General features: G+C 38.4%; 1 protein-coding gene across 11 annotated transcripts in view; it reads left to right on the forward strand.

The window, feature by feature from the left end:
* The window catches only part of PAK3 (p21 (RAC1) activated kinase 3), a 313,135-nt gene that overhangs the window by 242,427 nt on the left and 49,594 nt on the right, over nt 1-21,114 (forward strand). For all 11 annotated transcript variants that reach the window (XM_036912633.2, XM_057496161.1, XM_036912634.2 and 8 more), the window contains 3 exons: nt 6,809-6,940; nt 7,811-7,976; nt 16,003-16,066. In XM_036912633.2, coding sequence (XP_036768528.1) covers nt 6,809-6,940; nt 7,811-7,976; nt 16,003-16,066 — 362 coding nt within the window. The remainder of the gene's footprint in view (nt 1-6,808; nt 6,941-7,810; nt 7,977-16,002; nt 16,067-21,114) is intronic.

Consider the following 21,114-nt stretch of genomic DNA (forward strand, 5'->3'; position numbering starts at 1 on the left):
CATCAGTGGGTGAATGAATAAACAAAAGGTGGTATATTCATTCATACAATGGAATATTATTCAGCCTTTAAAAGGAGGGAAGTTCTGACACAAGCTAGAACACAAGGCTGAACCTTGAGGACGTTATTCTAAGGGAAATAATCCAGTCACAAAATGACAAATCCTGTATGATTCTACTTATAGGAGGTACTAGAGTAGTCAAAAATCAGAGACAAACAGTAGTTACTGGGAAGGGGGAAATGGGGAGTTGTTGTTTAATGAGTGCAGAGTTTCAATTTTGCAAGACAAAAAGAGTTCTGCAGATGGATGGCGGTGACAGTTACACAACCATGTACTTGTCACTACTGAACTGCACACTTAAAAATGGCTAAAATGATAAATTTTTTGTTATGTATATTGTACCACAATGAAAAATACAATTTTTAAAAAAGAGTGAAGTCTCTGGACATAGGTGTTTGGTCTTAATTCTCTACTTCCAAGCTGTGCAACTTTGGGAAACTGGCTTAGCTTCTCTGAGCCTCTTTTCAGCTTTAACTTGGAATAATAACAGCACCTACCCCCTAAAACTCGTTTGAATATTGAATAGATAATGCATCCAATATACTTAGCACATTACTTGGTATATCACTTAGCACATACATTTGTTCATTAAATACAAGCTACTATTACTATTAATTTTAGATAGAAACAAGAGGAAAAACTCACTCTCTCCACATACAAACTTGTATGGGGCCATGGTACTTGTGCCTTGCTCAGATTCCCCAAAACATAACAGAATGTAACCTCTCCTTTCACACCAGTCATTTCCTCTCATCCTCCTTTTTTGTACTGACAGCTTCCTGGCCCACACTGAAAGCAGCGTATGAAGGGAAGTAATAGGAAAGTAATAACAAAAACAAAAATGCCAACCTTCGATGACCAACATACCTTATCTCCCTTGATTTAATCAATATCATTATTGTGCAATACTAGCTGGCAAAGAAATAGTTGTTATTTTTTTAGGTATGTCAGTTACATTGAATACCAACCTGCTAGGATGGTCTTGGTTTTTATTTTTATAAACAGTTTATATCTCTCCAGATAGTGCCTTCCCCATTTTTCTGAGCTAGCTTCTATCAGTTTTGACTGTAGCATTCAAACTAAGTGTACATAATGGCCAGGGTATTCCATCAAATCAGAAAAACAGGATGGTTTTATTGCAGATTGAAAAAAAACCTGGATATTCACTTATTTAACATATTTATCAAGTACCTCCTTGTAAGCACTAGGACATTTGGAGCTCAGTCTGGTAAGGGAAGAGAAGTATGAACATAAAGAAGCATGGTACCATAGCATATGTCCACTCACTATGAGAATTCAGATTACTTTAGCTGGGGAGGGAAAAGGAAGCACATGCTTGTCTCCAAAGGCTCAAGCTCGTGCCTGGCATAAAAAGGCATGTGGCACATATTGAAAGTTGAACTAGAAAGTACTTCATATAAAAGGTGGCATTTGAGCTACGTCTTGAAGGTCAGATTGGATGTGGATCTGTGAAGATGGAAAGGCTTTGTAGGTAAAAGGAAAAGCATGAGAAAGCACACAGTAGTGAGAGCAAGGGGTCAGAGGAGTCTGAGTTTGAAAGAAGACTGAGCTGCAAGAAAGGGAATCATAGGAATTAAGCCTTGGAAGTTAAGTTGGTGTCAAATTATAGTGGCCCTTAAAATGGTGGTCTGAGGAATATGGCCTTTTTCAGTGTACAGTGGGAAGCCCTCGAAATCTTTTGGAACAGGAGAGTTAGGAGATTAAAGCTTATGTTTTGGGAAGAGTGACCTGACAGTAAATGTCCAGAATGAATTAAGGACAGAAGTTGAGACTGGATGAAGGGAGACCAGTTGGAGGAGTATTGCAAGCATCCAGGCCAGAGGTAACTAGGGCCTAAGTGAGATAGTGATGGTAGGAATGGAGATGAGGTTCAAATTCCAGAGATGTTCAGGTTATTGATTGGATGTTGGAGGAAAGGTTGTGGTCAGGGACGATTGCAGGCTGAGAATGGTATGTGGGTGGCCGAAAAGAAGAGGATGTCAGCTTTCAGGAGTTGTACATTTCTGTGAGGAGATGCTGAGTTTCTTTTTGGGCAGTTTGAGTTTGAAGGGCTGACAGGACTTCCAGGTGGAGATAATTAAACTGCTTGACTAAGGCTGGGTTTCTATTGAATGAATGAACTGAATTAGACCCTTAAGTTCAGGTTACATTACTTCGTGGGCCCAATTACTTAGGAATGGGGAATTGCAACTTCTGTTCTCCTTGTGTTTCTAGGGGGAGATTCCACTTCACACAACTTATGCTTTTTTTTGCATTAGAAACATTCCCAGTAAACCTAGCTGTCCTATGGGATGCGATTTAATGGGATTGACTACCCCTTATAGTCATAGCCTGAACTGTTCCCAAGTTTTGGCATCCTCTAGTAGCCTGGGTGGGAACTAAAACAGAAACAATGTTGTATTCATTAAATGTTTTAAACTAATGGTTCTATAATTGATATTGAATTCAGCAGTACCTCCCAAAGACATGACATCTGCTTTACTGCTTGCTTGTGGTAACTTCTTTCGTATTAGTATATTAAACATTAAATACTGTTCAGGGACCAACCCTTCAATTTGAGGCTACTTTTAAAATTTTATATTTTTACTGTACTGTTGAGAGTGAAGTAATGCATCTAGCATCCTGAGCTATTACTCCAAGGGGAAGGTAACAGCAATAATATGAATATGCCATGATTTGTGCCTCCCGAACCTGTTGCACAGTTGACAAATTGTGCTTTTGATTTGTAGTACTAGTTTTATTTTGTTCATCTGGATTAGTGGTTCTTTTACTTCAGTGTGCATCAGAATTGCCCAGGGAGTCTGCTAAAATGCAGATTCCAGAGCTCCACTCCCAAAGTAGATCTAGAATGGAACCCTGAAACCTGCATTTTAAAGAAGCACCAAACATGGCCCACAGACCACTCTTTGCATTATCTAAAGTCTCTGAAGTCCTTATTTCTAATTCCTTTGACCTTTGAAAATTAAGATCAAAGAAAGGAGTCCCTAAGGTAATTCCTCTAGCTGGTGTGTTCTCTAGAGCAGGGTATATACTTGGAATCCATATGGATGGGCTTCAGAAGATCAATGACCCTTGAAATTATATGTAAAGCATGTGTCTACCTGTATTCTTCTAGGGAGATAGGCCAAACCTTTCAGAATCTTAAAGAGTCCAAAACCCAAATCAAGTTAAGAATTTCTGCCCCACCATGTGGCATAATAAGAGTATCAGAAATGCCTAATTTCAGTAAGACAGAAATATTCCTTACGTGCTATCTGTCTATATCTTTCTAAGACATATCAGACATAGTAATTCTCATCCTGGTGGAAATCGTGTAGCAACATGCCTTTGACTCCCCAAAAGACCACCAGACAAGCCTGTTGATCAAGCAGAGCTAAATTATATTAACTTTACAGAGGCAAGAAAGAGCCCTACCTTGCTAGAGTGTTAGCAGTGTCGTCCAAAGGGGATAGAAGAGGAGAACATGTATAGGGTTTAAGAGCATGGCTATGTGATTTTAAAGCAGGTCTTGCGAGGCAAGGAACAGTTAGGATTGTGCAGCGTTTATGGTTAAATACCTTTGGATTGGTGAATACAGTGAAATGAGGGACTTGAAGAGAGTCTTGGTAAGTTGTTATTCTTAGTAAGAAAAGTTCCTCAGTTGGCTCAGTTTTATCTTCTAAGACAGAAGCTAAGTTATTTTTGCTTGTTTTCAGTGTTGTTTAATGTATGAACAGGAAAGTCCTCTGGTATGATACTGCTTAACACAGGGAAAAGAAAGTATGCCCAGTTTCAGTAGTATTTACACAAGGTTGGTAAGTACGCCTTGTCCCAGTATTATCTAACAGAGGGGCAGAATATTAGGTTAATTTCAGTTCTTAGTACCAAGGACTGGTGTTCTAGGTGCCTTGCTGGGTACTTAAGGCTCCCTGGCCCAACCATCGTTCAAAACATAATGTCCACTGAAGGCCACTCATTCTCTGCAACCAAACAACCAACCAACCAACATGGTAGCATAGTGTTCAGTTCCAGATAAACAGAAACATCCGTCCTCCTCCTCCCCCACAAATCTTCAGAGGATGAAAACCTTTAGATTTTCTAATAGTCCACTGGAGATGGGGAATGTCCCTGATATGAAATGAGAATAGTGAGGATAGTAGTGAATGTCAAGAAAAAGTCAGTGAAATTTTGCAGGTGGATCATCTCTAGTGAAATAGCAAGAACTGAGATGTGCAAAGTTACCGTCTTGGCCAGTAGGCCCTGATAGGTCTTTGTTCCAGTCTCAGCTTTGGGCCAAGAAGCTTAGACCTTGGCCCATTATATTTGCCACCAGGACCATTTTTAGATCCTCATAGGCTGCATATACACTCTCACTCATGGAAGCTACGTAATACATTGTACAGATATATTAAAGTGCCCCTACATCCCACTTTATATTTTTTGCTGCAAATTTTTGAAAGTGATTTTCTAAGTATTGATTTTGAAGTCATTTTATTACAAGTAACATTTAATTTGTGCTTAGGTATAATTTATTGGAAATCACGAATGCTAAATAAGACAATCTAACCTACAATTTGTTTTTTAATGTAATGAGATTTCTATAAATACTACATTTAAATGACTAACATACAGTTTTACTTAATTATCATTTAATTAGACATTAATTAATTTAGAGTTTATAGTTTACTTGAGGCATTTTGGAGCCATAATTTATTTCTGACTTCAGAGATTTTCATAGGCCCACATAAAGCTTATTATCGCTAGGCATGGTTCATATTGCCTAATAAAAGAGCTTTGTTTGCCATATAAAAAGTCAGTTTATATGCAAGTTCTACCTTTCTACCAAGAAACAGTGATTTGGTGCATTCTTGATCCCAGCTGGCATAAAGTAGAGCTCAACTTTATACAACAAAATAATATCAACACAAATACTAATAACCCAAACGTGATTTCTCCCTGTGCCCACTGAGGTGCCCTGAAGTTAGTCTTTCACAAAAATAAACTGATTTTTTTTTATCTGGAAATTAATGTGATTAACACATGTTGCTATGCACACAGCCATAATACAATATAATAGCCTAATTGTTTTGGCTAAATTAAAAATAAATATAAGTGCATAAATAAAAATAACAGTATCAAGTAAGCATAAACTTCAGTCTATAAACCATTCAGGGCAATCAAATATTCTTTCTAATATGTATCCATAGATTCTGTGTTGTCTTCCTTCTTGCTGGCTCCGATCAGATATATACTTATACCTTATTGCCCCCACCATTGGTTTATACATGACTGTAGAAAACCCACACTGAACTTTTAATCATCGATTTATGTCCTTTGATGTAATGGTCTATTAATGGACTGCCCGTATCTGCCTCAGGAGCTTTGTCCTTAAGAAATGAAAATTCTTTATAAGATTATCTTGAGCCAGTATACCCAAAGGCATAAACATAAAACAAACAAGTAAATATTTGCACACACACACACACAAGCCAAAAAAATAAAAAAACTATCTATAGTAGTGCTTTCCAGCGGAAATGTAATAAAAGCCACATATATAACTTTAAATTTTCTAGTAGCCACATTAAAAAAGTAAAAAGAAATAGGTGAGATTAATTTTAATGATATATTTTATTTAACCCAATATATTCAAAATATCATTTCAACATATACTCAATATAAAAATCATTAAAGGAAATAATTTTACAATTTTTTTCATATTACATATTCAGTATTTGTTGCATACTTTATGCTTGTAACCCACCTTAATTCAAACTACCCACATAATAAGTGTTCAATAGCCATGTGTGACTAGTGGCTGCCATATTGGACAGCTCAGACCTATATTAAACTTGAGCACTCATCAAGATCACCTGAAAGGTTTGATAAAACACATTGCTAAGTCCCACACCCAGAGTTCTGACTCAGAGGTTGGGATGGAGCCTGAGAATTTGCATTTCCAACAAGTTCCTTGATGATGTTGATGATGCTGATCTGGGAACCACACTTTGAAAACCCCAGCCATAGTTCTTTCAAAATCCAGCTTTAGAACTATGTTACCCCTACATTAGCATGAATGTTCAAGAACCGACTCTAGGTCTTCTAGTGGTTGTTATTTTTGCTGGTGGTGTTATTACAGTTTTTAACATTGCAAATCACCATTTACCTGTTGGTTAAGATTGAATAATTATTTATGTAGATGGATATTCCTTAGATCTTCACATCTGTTACTTTCTAAGTGCTTCTTTCCAGGAAGCTGAACAGGGAAGAAACATTTATGGGCTTGCTTGTACTTACTGAGTATTTGCAGAGCTATAGTAATACCACATCCATATGCATGCTGTGATCTTTAGGCATGCTGTTTCTGGTTGACAAACTGTCAATCAATAAATTGGCAATCCGCCCAGTACAAATTCAAGGCTTTAATAGCAATTAATTTGATTTTTAAAATATATTCATTGATGTTTCAAACATTGAACTTACAAATATTAAGTGAATAGTTCACTGTTTCTGAGCTCAGTGGAAGGTAAAAAGATTTTTTAAATGTCATGATGTTTAAACCATGACCTGACTTTATCTCTGAATGTGGGTGGGTCCTGGTCACCAAATCATAGATAGCGCTCCTCATTCGTAAGAGATGCAGTTCCCTCTTCCCTTTATATGCTTAAATATTTCATTTTCCTTGTCTCATTCCTAAAGAAAAATAATGAGGAGTTAATATCTGGTCTTTAAACTTTGTTTTTGTCGTAAGAGTACGAAAACAGCATCGGAGCCTCCTCTGGCTCCTCCTGTGTCTGAGGAAGAAGATGAAGAAGAGGAAGAAGAAGAAGATGACAATGAGCCCCCACCAGTTATTGCGCCCAGACCAGAGCATACAAAATCAGTAAGTCCCAAGTGACAATTTCCCAGTGAGTCAAAAGATATCTTCGGGAATAGTCATAGAGTCAAAATCAAGCTAATCAGTTAGTACCTATTGAGCATCTACTAAGTTCCTGAAACTAGAATGTGAGATAGGGCCTTGGTTGAAGTTGTGGTTTGGGGATACAAGATTAGCACGTGGCAATTAGAGAATAGTACCAAGCAATATACAAATAAGTGCAAAGTTATAAACGTGCTGCATAAGTTAAGTTAGAGAAGGAAATCCATGTGAATGAGGTATGAAGAACTGCATGAGCAGGGGCACAAAGGGTAGGATTAACACATCATATATGGGAACCTCAAAAGACTAGCTCCTGAGAGCTTTCAAGGCAGCATACTTGAAGCAACTCAAAGTTCTTTTTAAATAGAAATCCCTTGTCTTCAAAAACTCATTGAGGGTTTGGGGGCAGGGTGGGAGGAGGGATGAATAGGCAAAGAACAGAGGATTTTTAGGCTAGTGAAAAAACTATACTACTATAATGATGAGTATATGTCATTATATATTTGACCAAACACATAACAGGGAGTATTCATCAAACACTAAGATGAACTTTATGTAAGCCATGGACTTGGGTAGCTGATGTGTCCATGTAACTTCATCAGTTATAACAAATGTACCACTCTGAAGGGGGATGTTGATAATGGGGAGCTAGGCATGTGTAGGGGCAGGGAGTATTTGGAAAAACTCTGAACCTTCACCTCAATTTTGCTGTGAACCTGAAACTGCTTAAAAAATTTGTCTTAAAAAAATCGCATTGATATGCCAGTGTTTTGACTTCCTACTCTTTCTTTGACCTGCTGTTTTAATTGTAGAGCTTTTTTTCTTATCTTTAAGATCTACACTCGTTCAGTGGTTGAATCCATTGCTTCACCACCAGCACCAAATAAAGAGGTCACACCACCTTCTGCTGAGAACGCCAATTCCAGTACTTTGTACAGAAACACAGATCGGCAAAGGAAAAAATCCAAGATGACAGATGAGGAGATCCTGGAGAAGCTAAGTGAGTTTTGTGCCATTCTTCCTTTCTCATGGGGTGGTTTCTCATAAGCATTTGGAATGGTAATTGATCCTTGAGAAGTTTGAACCTGCTTATGTGAACTTCCTGCACTTTTCTGAAGTCATGAGGTAGAAAGTTCAGGACTTGCTGTGCATTCTAGATCACTTCCTCCTTCACACTCCCAATTTGACCAAAATTAAATATTTTCACTTGAAAAAAGCAATTAAGATGACAACATTACAGATGAATTAAGTAGTAAGTTTAATTGAAGATTACATTCCCAAAGGGAATAAAACAGTCTGGCAACATATCTTCCGATCATGCCCCAAGAGCTCCCAACTGATCAATCATGGTAGATACGTCAACCTCAAAGCCCAACACAGTCGATCAAATTAATATAGTCTTAACCGTGCAAATAATATAATAATCACAATAATAATATAACCTCTTCCCTATTATTATAGGAGTATTTCTATGTGGAGAGGGGGGGCAGGACCAGCAAATGCTAGCAGCCTCCTTCCCCCCAGTCATTAGTGTGTATGTGCTTGTGCATACACACTCACTCTAGCCTAAAAAAACACTCCTCTTCCAGTTAAGGGTCAAGGAGATTGAAGAAAAATGCATTCTCTGCTGAAAAGAGGCAAAGATCCATGAAGCATATTCTTTAAACTCATAGTACAAAAGCATCTAACAACTGGCTAGTTACCACAATTCATGCCCCCAGTGTGACTAGCTCCTACTCATCCTTCAAAATTCAGCTCAAAAATGGCCTCCCCAGGAAACCCTTCTTTGCCTCTTCCAGTGAGTTAAGAGCCCCTCTTCTTTACTGCCTTCATGGCAGCAAACATCACACCTTACTAATCTGTTTCCCTCCTTTAGATGGTGGGCTTCTCAAGGGCAGGGACTGTGTTTTCTTCTCCTGTATGCCCAGCTCCTAGTAAAGTACCTGATATGGCCCTTTACAAATGCTTTTTGAGTGAATGGATGAAAAAAAATGAGCAAAAAAACACACGTTTACTAAGTTCCCACTTGTCTGTCCTAAGCAAGAATCTTTGGAGGAAACCACAGAAAGACAATTTCCTGCCATCAGGAAACTTACAATTTTCTTTAGAAGAGAAGGTATCATAGTGTGATACAATTGGAGGACAGGAGGCCCTCTTGTTTCATGCAAATTCCCATCTAAAAGACCTCAGGAAAAGAAGAGAGCATTTAAGGCTATAGGCCACAGAAAGACTCTACAGAGGTGGTCAGAGGGTCATTTTGCCCTCCAGGGGACATGTGGCAATGTCCGGAAACATTTGTATTGTCACAACACGATGAGTCCCCCTGACATATAGTGGACAGAAGCTAGGGATACTTTTAAACACTCTGCAGTGGTAATGGTAAATCCATCCTTTCCCTTCTGCAATAAAGAATTATTCAGCCCCAAATGTCAACAGTGCTGAGGTTGAGACATTCTAAGCTAGAGGTATTTGGAAAGGCAAAGGTTCAGGTTACAGCTGTCAGTGAGCATTCCGAACTGCAAGTGCTGGCCTGTGGCCAACTGACTTTACTATATATGATTAAGTGCTTCTGGTGCTAATACCAACTTTACTGTAATAACAACAGTTATTATTCCCATTTACTGAGCACTTGCTGTGATGGCCATCTTTTACATACATCATCAGGTTTAATTTTCACAATAATCCCTTGTGGTTGATTTTAATATCCTCATTTTACAAATCAGTGGAAATAAGCCTCAAAAAGCTAAAGTGGCCAGGTCACCAGACAAGTGAGTGGCGGAGCCAGAGTTTGAACTCAATTCTGTTTGCCTTTGAAGCTTACACTGTCTCCATTACCCACTTTGCTTCTGTGTACCCCAACTGTCTACACGTGTAAAAGGGAAGGAAAAAATGAAGGAATTGCCTGGATATTTCAGTTCAGTTATTCAGAAAATTGCCTGAATCTTTTTCCTCTATTTTGTACATGTAGACATGACCTATGAGAGTACCTTAGACTTAAAAACTCTAACAGCCTCACTTTAGTAAAAACAACTGTTATTTCATATATCTCATTCAAATTCGGATAGATTTCTTAGAATGAAAATGCATTTACAGCTCTCTTATGTTCACTGACTGAGAAACAAGCATTCTATTCTTGTGCCAAAATGTTGTTTTGCTTGCAAAGTGTAATGGTTCTAGAGCTGTGGTCTTTATAATTTGTTGTTTACTCTGTGCTGCCCTGAGTAACATGGTAAAGAGGAGAAAACTACCTTTGATTACATTTTAATCAAGAATTAGGTGTTTTCTCTACTGGATAATGCTTGAGCCTAGAGAGAATCACTTTCCCTCTAGCCAGCAGGCCACGTACAACTGCCAACCCTACCTTGTGCTTACAGACCTCGGCAGGGAGAACTACGGAGAAGTGGGGGAGTGCTTCTCACGAAGCAAATCTAGGCTAAGCAATACTGCAAAGTCCGCAAGGTTGGTCTTCCCTCTCTCTGCTCCACCACCATCACCCTCCCAATGCCCTCTCTCTGCCACTGACTCACTGTAAGCTTAGAAAAGTTATTTAACCCCTCTCAGCCTCTGTTTCTAATCTGCCAAATGGGGATAAGAATCCTGACTACATTTTAGGACTCTGTAGTATGGATTTTACATAGTTTAACGTATGGCTAAGAGGACAAGTATTAGAGTTGGAAAGGCCCAGATTCAAATCATAAGCCCATTGCCACCAGCTCTGTCACTTCAGGCAAATGATTTAACTTTTCTGGACCCCTTTTTCCTCATTTAAAAAGATGGGGATAATAACACTAACAACCTCAGAGCATTGTGGTAATTAAGTGAGAATAATGCATGTGAAAGCCTCAGCAACAGTACCTGGTACACAGTAGGTGCTCAGAAAATGGTACTGTTTTATTACAGGGGTATAAAATTTGAATAAGATAGTACAATGGGGCAGGCTTTGAAATGAATCATAACTGAGTCTGAGTCATAGACCCAGACTAGCTCTGTGTCCTTAGGCAAGTCACTCAACTCCTCTGAATTTCAGTTTCTTCCTCTGAAACAATGGAGATCATAATAGTACCTATATAAGAGGGATTTTGTGAGGACTAAATGAGGTAACATACATAAGACAACTAGCACAATAAATAGTATAAAATTATTATGTTCTTTTTACAAAATGAGAGTGAACATATTTTTCAACACAAGAAGTTGGGGCATGGGGTTTCTTCATGGGAAAGAATGAGTGAAAGCAGGAATCACTACACATATATAGTCCCTCTACAGAAGTCATCGAGTATGTGGGAATTAAGGCCCCCATTGGAGCTTGGGGAAGGAGTAGAAAGCCTATGCAGAAAGGCAAAGGAGAGGGGGAAGGGAGACAGGGAAGTAAAGGAACAGCCTACAGTCCATACCACAGTGGACCCCATCATAAGCATGGGCAAGGGGTGGGAGTGGCCTCACCTTCAGTCTCAGAGAACCGATTACTGTGAGGCCTGCACCCTAGAACACAAACCTGCCAGGCTCTTCCTCTTTGACGCCGATACTGACTGTCAGGGCCAGACCATGGGATATTCAATAGCTGAAATGAACGGATCTTCTTTCAGTTTTACACAGACAGATAGCCTGGGTCTGCCTTGTTCATTGCGGTTTGTCTGAATCTCTTGGAAACAAAAGAAACCCCCTACATTTCAGTGAAAATTTTTCAGAAGGCACTGACTGTCAACAAAATTGTGCAATGCAGGCAATTTCTCTTCAGCCTCCCACCTCAAGCCCCACACTCACTTTCTCCTCTGGTCCCTCCCTACACCCAGCAGTCCCCATTCAAAACTCTTTCTCCCATTGACCCCTCAAAGAGAAGTGATGTTAATTTGGAGAATTATTTTGCTTTTTCTCAGGAATCCAAATCTTCATTTTAAAGGCACCATATTTTAATGGTTGGAATTCAACTTCATTTAATATGGAGGAGAATACACTAAGGCACTTTTCTGTCACGGAAATCCCATCCTGAACTCTATTTTCAAATACTGGTATTTAATGATTTCTTAAATCCTTGTACTTTAAAATGAATAGCTTATTTCCTATTTACGAAAGTGCTCTGGTCAGAAAAAATTCTGGTTTTGCTTATCATTTTTTTTCCTTTTGATTTTAAGTTCTCGATGTTTGTCACATTCTTCAGTATAATTTATAAAAGCAAATGATAATGGCTCCGATGAAAGAGGGTAGTTAAAAAGCTTGTTTTGTGATTTGGAATTGTGAGCACCTCCTGTGTACTTGCTTAACATCAGTAGATGGCAGCACACTCCTATGAAGGGTAATGGGTGTGGGGACGCCATTTTATTTGAATGGCAGTGAAATTCAGGAGCAGGATTTCAGCAAAATGGTTGTCTTTCGGTAATCCTCTTGAAAGGATTGATTTCCAGTTTTGTTTTGTTTTGTTTTTTACCCTGCATACCATGGAAATAAAGGCTGAATAATTTACTACCATAAAACCTCATTAACCGAACACTGCCAATTGGTCATAATCCAGAAAATGGCTTGGGCTGAAGCTTGTTTGCTTTTGTTCATTCTATGGAAACGAGTTTGCTCAGCAACTTAATGGTATAACATTGTTAAAAGACTATAAACTGCTTAATAAAACTATGGTTTCAAGTCACTTTAAAATCATCGTTTCATTAAACAAAAAACAAAGTCCAGTCCCTTACCCATTAATAGCTGACTTGAATAAGGATGGTTCTCAGTGATGTAGAAAATCTGTGAGACAATTTGAAAAATGAAATAGCAACTCAGAAATTAAGTTGGTGACATTCTATGGATAAAACTCAAGCAAAATACATTCTCCAAGTCCCTTTCTTAAAATATGGAAATGCCTTTAGTTTCATCTCAGTTTAATTCAACAGCCATGTATTGGGTAGCCAATATATTCTGCACACAGCATCATGTGAGGAGACACTGAGGATACAGAGATAACTAAGACATGGCTCCTGTCCTTAAGACACAATTTCTAAGGGGATGACAAATACATAGATGTACATATGTGATGTATTGAGTACCAAGCAAGAGAAAAAACAAGAGAGAGGCAAGAAAGTACAGTAGTAGTACAGAGAAGGGGAATTATTAACTTTGTTCAGAAAAATCAAGAAGTTTTCCTAGAAGAGGCAACATCAAAGCTGAGTTGCTGAACCCTGAATAGGAACTTGCCAGGAAATAGACTTAAAAAGAACATTCCAGGCAAAGAATAGCTGTTGCAAGAAGGTTTGCCTGGGAACTCTAACTTATTCACTGTCACTTGAATGTAGAATTGGTGGTGGGTGGTGGGACTAGAGCTTTAAGAGAGGAAGCTAAACTGTTAAGCAGGAGCTGATCACAAGCTACAGTTAGTCTGTTATGGTCAAAGCATAAGGTTCTAGGGAGGAAGTGGAGACAGTAAAATAGAGAGTGAAGCAGGAGCCAGATATGAAGAACCTGGCATTCCATGCCAAGGAGTTTGAGCTTTACCCTCTAAAAGGTAGCTGTTGGGAAGCATCAAAGAGTCATGAACCAGGGAGTCATATGATCAGGTCTGCGCTACAGCATCCTGACAGAGGTGCAGAGCCCGGACTGGAGGGGGCAGAGGCTGGAAGTTGGGAGTTCAATTAAGAGGCTATTGGCACAGCCCAAACTAAAAATGATGAGGGCCTAACTAGAACATAGTAATGAGGAAGGGGCAGATTCCAAAGGTATGAAGGAGGTAAACAGGCCCAGGACTCACTGCACAACTGCATGTGGGGAGTGATGGTAAGGGATAAATCAAAGATGAGTCTAAGATTTCTGACTTGGACTACTGAGGAGGTGGAATCCAGCACCATCAACTGAAATTGAAAATATAAGATAGAAAGAATTATAACAACTCCCATATTGTGCAAGTCTTATATAACCTATCTGAAACATGGACTTCTATTATAACAAACAAACAATGACAACAACAAAAACCTAACAATCTGATGAACAGCCCATAGTGGATCATTTATCATTGTTTTTCAAGGTGTACTATCTATGGTGGGTCTGAATTAACACTAGGTGTTGTCTGGAGTGCTCAGGTTGGTACTGGAGTACTTATTTTCTTTTTCACATTTATTTAATCAACAAATACTTATTCAGTGGCTGCCCCAATCTATGCACTGACATTACAAGGGATGAAAAGATAAGGTTCTTGCCCTCAAGAAGAAGCATGTGAGTCTCATTAGAAGGATTAGAGAAGAATTCACAAAGGAGAATGACTTGGAATTACATTTACATAATAAATAGGAATTCATGGGTTACATAGGAAAGGGAAAATGGGGAGCATCTGCAAAGACCGGAAGCCTTGGATACTGATAGCATTACTAGGATGTCAAGTAGGAGGGGTGGAGAGAAGAATAAGATGAGATTAGACTGGTTAGGTGGCTGGATGGTACTGGATAGTAAAGGGCCTTCTATGCCAGACTAAGAAATTTGAACTTGATCCTGTAGTGAGGAGAAATTTTTGAGGAATTACAAATAATGGAGTGAGAGCACTCTGAAGTAGAGCAACTGTGTATCTCAGCTTACCCAGAACAATCTCGGTTTATGAATTAACATGGTTTCGCTATTCCAAAAGCACTGTGGGAGAGGAGTCAGAGAAGGTAAAGTTTAGAGGTAAGTAACAAGTGGCACACTTTTTTTGGACAAGAGATGTTGAGGGCCTGAGCAATGGCAGTGGCCATGGGCATGGAGAGGAGGGAATGAACAAGAGTGACAGTTAGCAGATAGAATCTATAGACCTTCCCTTAATTTGCTTGTGTGTATAAATCTTACTGTCACTACACTGCTTTGGAGCAAGGTCTCTGTTGGTAAGATACAACTCAAAAGTAATGATACTATTATGTTTGCTTCCTAAAAGAAAGGAAGGCCGGAGGCATCCAAATAAATGATTCCCTTCAAAGTAGTGCATTTGAGAAGCTGATCTCTTATTCCCATGATGCTGCTGTAGCCGGGCACTTTTCTGCACCTACTTGAGCACTGCATTGAAGAGTCAGCGTCACTTCCTTTAGTTACATTCTGAGTGGTGGCAAATATTGATCCTCTAATAGTGGATTTGATATTTTGAAATAACAAAATCAGTATTTTTTTCCAGGGCCAAACATGATAAATTAATGATTTTCTTGTCTGACTAAACAAATTGATTCCACAATGTTTAGACCAATCTGTAAAAAACAGAAAATAGATTAGTGATTGTCTAGGAATTGTTTGGGAAGCCAAGGTGAGGATGAAGAGTGGCTGCTAACAGGTTCAAGGTTTCTTTTGGGGATGATGAAAATGTTCTAAAATTAGATCACAGTGAAATTTAGTAGATTTGCACAACTCTAAAATAATTTACTGAAAGCCACTTAAACTGTACACTTTAAATGGGTAAACTTTATGGTGTGGAAATTGTATCTCAGTAAAGCTCTTAAGAAATGTTTGGAGTGCTGTAAAGCCTTAGTTAGGTTCAGGGATGTATATTTTTAAAAAGCATGAGTCTCATTATTTTATGATTAAACTTTGTTCTTTATTAGACCCATCTCTATCCCCCATTGCCCTTAGCACAGTACTGGGTGCATAGTAATTGCTCAATAGATATTTGTCCAGCAGAGGGGAATGTAGTATACTGCTCAGTTTCACTCCAGTTCAGAGAAGATAGTGATTTTATTAGTGTGCACAAATTCTTAGATGTTTTTATCTTCCGATCTACAGTATTCTTTTATGGGAGCTTTTTGTAAATGTTGCATTGTGTCTAGTCCTTTTTGTTCCCTAAACATCATTAATTTTGAATATAAGCAGCATGGGTTTTTACCGCTAATTTTATTAATGTATTACTATTTGTTACTTGAATAAAATGTACCATTATCCATAAAAATCATAGAGACCACATGGGAATATTGCTTTAATGTTTTATTTGTTGTGGACTCTGGCATCTTAATTTTTAGTATTAAATAAAGGGGAATCAATCAATCAACTTAAATCTCTCTATCTCTCTCTCTTCCTTTTCCCACCTCCCCCCTATTCAGGAAGCATTGTGAGTGTTGGTGACCCAAAGAAAAAATATACAAGATTTGAAAAAATAGGTCAAGGGTAAGTAATTGTTATTTGAGATATCAAAGAGGACCACCAAAGACACACATTAAAATTCAATAACAGCTTTGATTTCTGGTAAATTATGCTTCTTATTTCCTGGATTATATTCATGTTTTGTATTCTCAAAATTGGCCTTTCTGGCTGGCAGACTGACTGTTAGTTATCCTATGAAGACATCCTGCTGGAATCTTCACAATTGTTGGGCTAATAGTACATTGTTTAGGGATGTTTTGATCCCCATATAGTTAAAAGATACACTAATTTCCTTAAAAACACAGTAGGTTCATAGAAACCTTGTATGCAAACCCCCTTTATTTCTGTCCCCTAATATCTGTATGAATGTTATGCTTAAGATCCTGTTTCATTGTCACCCTGTAAAGTGACAAGAGTGAAAGGAGGGAAAGTCCTTACTGAATGATTCAGAGGTACACAGACTTGACTGTCCAAGTAAGGAGGAAACAGATCAGTAACCCCTAAATGAGATGGAGTGCGTTATTTTCAGTTTGCATACCTGTTAAGAATAAGGATTCCCAGGCCTGACTGCCAGAGATTGGATTCAGAAGTCTGGAGTGGGGCCCAAGAATCTGAACTTTAGAAATCCTGATCATCAGCTAGGCATGGGAACCACAGAGCAAGCTCATTCACTGGAGCTAAAGGTGGGAACCACCAGTTCTACAAGTCAGCTGTAACCAGCTGTTTCTTAGGCCTCCAGTGTGAAACTAAGTAGGATGGCCTGAGTAGGCAACAGCATTTGAAACAGGGAAACATTTTGTGTAGGGAAAAATAAAGTGTGCTTAAGGGACGTCCTTAAATGGGGAATGAGGCAAGAGATTTGGGTGCACTACTATATGCCAGGATCCCAGATGGCACCCCAGAGGCCTCCTGGCTGACACAAGCAGCTGGGAAGGAAGGGATACAGCTCATGTACCTACAAAATTGTGCTAGCCCCTCAGCTAACAGCTTCTACTTTCAGATGAGAGAATGTAGGATTTCTTCAAGCACCTCACTGCTTTTCCTGGGATTCTTAGGTTCAGAAAATTATGTATTATATATATATATATATATGTTTGACTAGCTTTCATGACTTTCATGTTTTATTTCATTCTTCCCCTAGCTTTGATACTAAAGTTTCTTTTGAAATTGCCAACTTTTCTCAGAAAATAAGAGGGGCACTTGTTGGGATTGTGTCTGCTGGGAATCAAGGAGAGAAGTCCTTGAAAGGGAGGCAGAAATTAGGGGAAAAATATGTGGCCAAGTTTCTTCTTCGAGTGGAAACCATATGGTGCTGCATTTGAACTTTGCAAACGGGTAAAATGCACACCTATTTGTGCTTTTGCTTCTTTTTTGTCATTTGATATCACTGGTTTTTGGTATCACTTGCTCATAAAAGAAAAAAGAATTTTGTGGTCTGTAGGGTCCCCCAGTCACCTCACCAGTCAGACAGTTTCGGACCATTGTTCTAGAACAGTGCTGTCTGTGATGACGGAGCACTTTCTGTGATGATGGAGATGTTCTATATCTGTGCTGTCCTATAGGGTAGCCACTAGCATGTGTTGCTATGGAGCACTTGAAATGGGTCTAGTGTAAAGGAGAAACTATTTATTTGGATTAATTTATTTGTTCCTCACACTTTTATAGAGCACCAACTGTAAGTCAGGCATTTTGTTAAGTGCTAGAAAATCAGAGATGGGTAACCATAGTGGGTCCCCCCAAAAACTTACATTCTACAGTGATAAATGCCTGAGAGAGGGCTACTTTGGCTGCAAGGAGAACATTGAGACAAGCCTGCTCAGTTCAGCCTGGCTTCTGTAGCCACTATTTCCCACCCCAAGTTTTCCTTCATAACTTCTGGTGGACTGCTTGTTTTACTTACATAAGAAAGCTTTACCTCCTCAAATCCATATATAAACCTCAACTCACTTTCTTAAAGCCTAAAAGTTAACCATCAGAAAGCAGGTTAAAAAAACACAGTATTGATTAGCATGTATAATGTGTGGGGGGGCATGGGGAGGGCTATGCAACACAGAGAAGACAAGTAGTGATTCTACAACATCTTACTAAGCTGATGGACAGTGACGGATGGGGTTTGTGGGGGGGACTTGGTGAAGCGGGGACCCTAGTAAACATAATGTTCTTCATGTAATTGTAGATTAATGATAACAAAATTAAAAAAACAAAACAATAAAACCCACAGTATTATGTTTTAAGGAAGCTTGGAAAGCAGAAGTTGCTTTTTAGATTTTATTTTTATTTTACTGGATCTATGGTGGCCCTAACAATAGGAAGGGATACACAAGCCACAGAGAAGCAGTATCCTAGAACTTTGCTGTCCGACACGGTATCCAGTATGTGGCTTTTGAGCCATCGAAATGTGGCTAGTTCAAATTGAGATATATATATGTTTAAAACATGCACCTGATTTCAAAGTTAGTATGAAAAAAGGATGCAAAATATCTCATTAATAAATTTTATTTTGGTTACATGTTGATATGTTATTTTAAATACATTGTGTTAAATCAAACATTATTAAAATTAATTTCATCTTTTAAGCTTTTTTTAGTATCGTGCCCATTTTTAAAATACGACTCACAGTGTGTTTCTAATGGACAACACTTCTCTAGTTGTAGGTTTCAATGGGAGCTATTTATTTATTAATAAAGTGGGGTTTTTTGAGAGTTGTTTTGGGGGGTTGTAATTTTGTTTTGATTGTTCATTCCCACTAAGACCCAACTGATCCAAAAATAGCATTGAATTTAACAAAAAAAAGTAAGAGATGGTTTCACGTATTTCCCAGATACCAGGTAATGAAACAAGACTGATTTCTCTAAGAACAAAGATTAGGCTGCCAAGCACCTTTGCATACCAAAGCGATTTCCCCTCCTGGTTGTTATTTATGCTTCAGACTTCTGAAGGTAAAAAAGGAAAGTTCTCCATTTATGCATACCTTTGTAAAGCCTTTATAATCTAAAATGAAAATCCAAAGCAGAAATCCCACTTACCACTGCAGAAAGGTCTGTTTTAAGTTCCCAGCAGTTTCATCATTTTAAATAGTGTTCCCTCTTAGGCCCAATACAGCCTTTAAATGATTTCTTAGAGGGTAGCTGTGTCTATTTTATATGTCCTTTTACTTCCTTTAGTGTCTAGCACAGTGCTTTTACACTTCCAGGCTCCCCAAACAATTTTGTACAATTGCAGTCAGAGTTTACTGGGCTAAGATCAGAGGTCTGTGGAGTTTCCCATTTACCTCCCCCATCTCTCCGGATCTGTTTCTGCCTCAATAAATATTTGCTAAACTAATGGAAATGTTTGTCTTTCTAGCTTTCCCTCTCTTCTCTCTGCTGCCTTTTCCTGTATGTACATGTCTCCCTTGCTCTGTCTGTCTGTCTCTCCTCAGTGTGTCTTCATCTCTGTGTTTCTTCTCACAACTTGATCAGCCTCACTACATCTGAGTCCTTCTCCTTTGGGTAGTGTGTAGACTGTGTCTGTCTTTTTCATTCATGTTGGCTTCACCTTCCACTGCCCATTTTCACACACACACACACACACAAAATGGCCATAATGTAAAATCAAGAAGCATTTTTAAATAGCTTTTGAGATATAATCTAGTAACTTAAATTTATGTATTTACTGTAATTTTATCATGTATTGAATTTACTAATTTTTTTTTCAGTAGATCATTTTGCTCTCTGTTCTTATTTTTTTAATGAATGAGCAAAATATTGACTTATTTCTCACTAGACCAAAAGTTTTTTAAACCCACTTGATTTTCCTTTTACTTAAATTGCTCTCAATGGATTTTTTCATGAATTAGTGACCTGGGTTAGACAAACTAGCTTTCTACCGTCAATATATAGCATTTTTATTTTCTTTTCATTAACTCTTGTTTATTTGTATTGTTTTGCTTTACCTGTTACAATGGTGACATTCAAACCTGTGTCAGTAATCATTTGGTGCTAGGAGTAATCAGCCCCAGTATCCCATTTTCAGCTTCAGGGAGCACAGCAGCTTACTCTTGGGAGTCGGATTTGAAAAGAACCTCTCCATTAATCACCCTCATCGACCTGGAAAACTAAATTTTTCCAGTATGGGTTTCTGCCATCCCAGCATTCAGGCCTGGGGCCAGAGGAGAAATGGGCTCCTTTGTCCATAAAATAAATCAAGTTCAGAATTGCATGTCTAATCATTTGAAGCCATAGCCGCGAGGCTAAAAATGACATTATTTCACTAAGTTTGCTGTGAAAAGTGTTCTATAATTGGCCACCAAATCTAGATATTTTGAACAGGTGTATGTAAAGTTTTTTTAAAAAGGAAAGAAAGAAAACAAGACCTGATACCAGCCCCCTTCCCCTGCCCCCATGCAATTACTGTTAACAACCTGAGTTTGTCAGAAATATATATATACACCTTGTGGAGATTTAGGTATCTTCAATCTCTAGGATAGTTATATAAAAGCACTTGTTTAATAAATATGGTAGGGTGAGACAACAAAATCAAATATTTATTTTCAGTCGACAGCTATCATTGGCAAGCCTGTGTAAATCCTGAATAAGCAGTAGCTATGTAACAGCAGGCTGAATGTATGAATGTTGGCAGCTGTCCTCACGGATTTCTTATTAATATATTTGAATTCATTTTGAGGCCTTTCCTTGAATGAGAATGGAGTGAACAACAGACCTTTTTTCTCTTTCAGATTCATATTTGTTTTCTCTTCAGCATTATAATAGAAAAATATTTTTGAAGAAGCATTTCAGAGGAGATGGTTTGGATCCAGTTTAACAAATAATTTTTTTAATTCAGTGAACTTTTGTTGAATGCCTACTGTGTGTAATGCACTTATGTAGCCTGGTAGTTGAGAACAAACTGCAGGACCCCTCTCCCAAATGCATGTACCCTTCCGCTGTGTTTTATCTACACACTCTTCTTCACCATCATCTCCCCAACACACTCTCTCCCTGGCTGCCTTGGCCCAAACTGATCTTTTCTCTCTTCTTCCTTCTGAATCTTACAGCTTATATCTGCACCAGCATGTATATACCATTTACATC

Source organism: Manis pentadactyla, chromosome X, assembly GCF_030020395.1.
Source record: "Manis pentadactyla isolate mManPen7 chromosome X, mManPen7.hap1, whole genome shotgun sequence".
Classification (NCBI taxonomy): Eukaryota; Metazoa; Chordata; class Mammalia; order Pholidota; family Manidae; genus Manis; species Manis pentadactyla.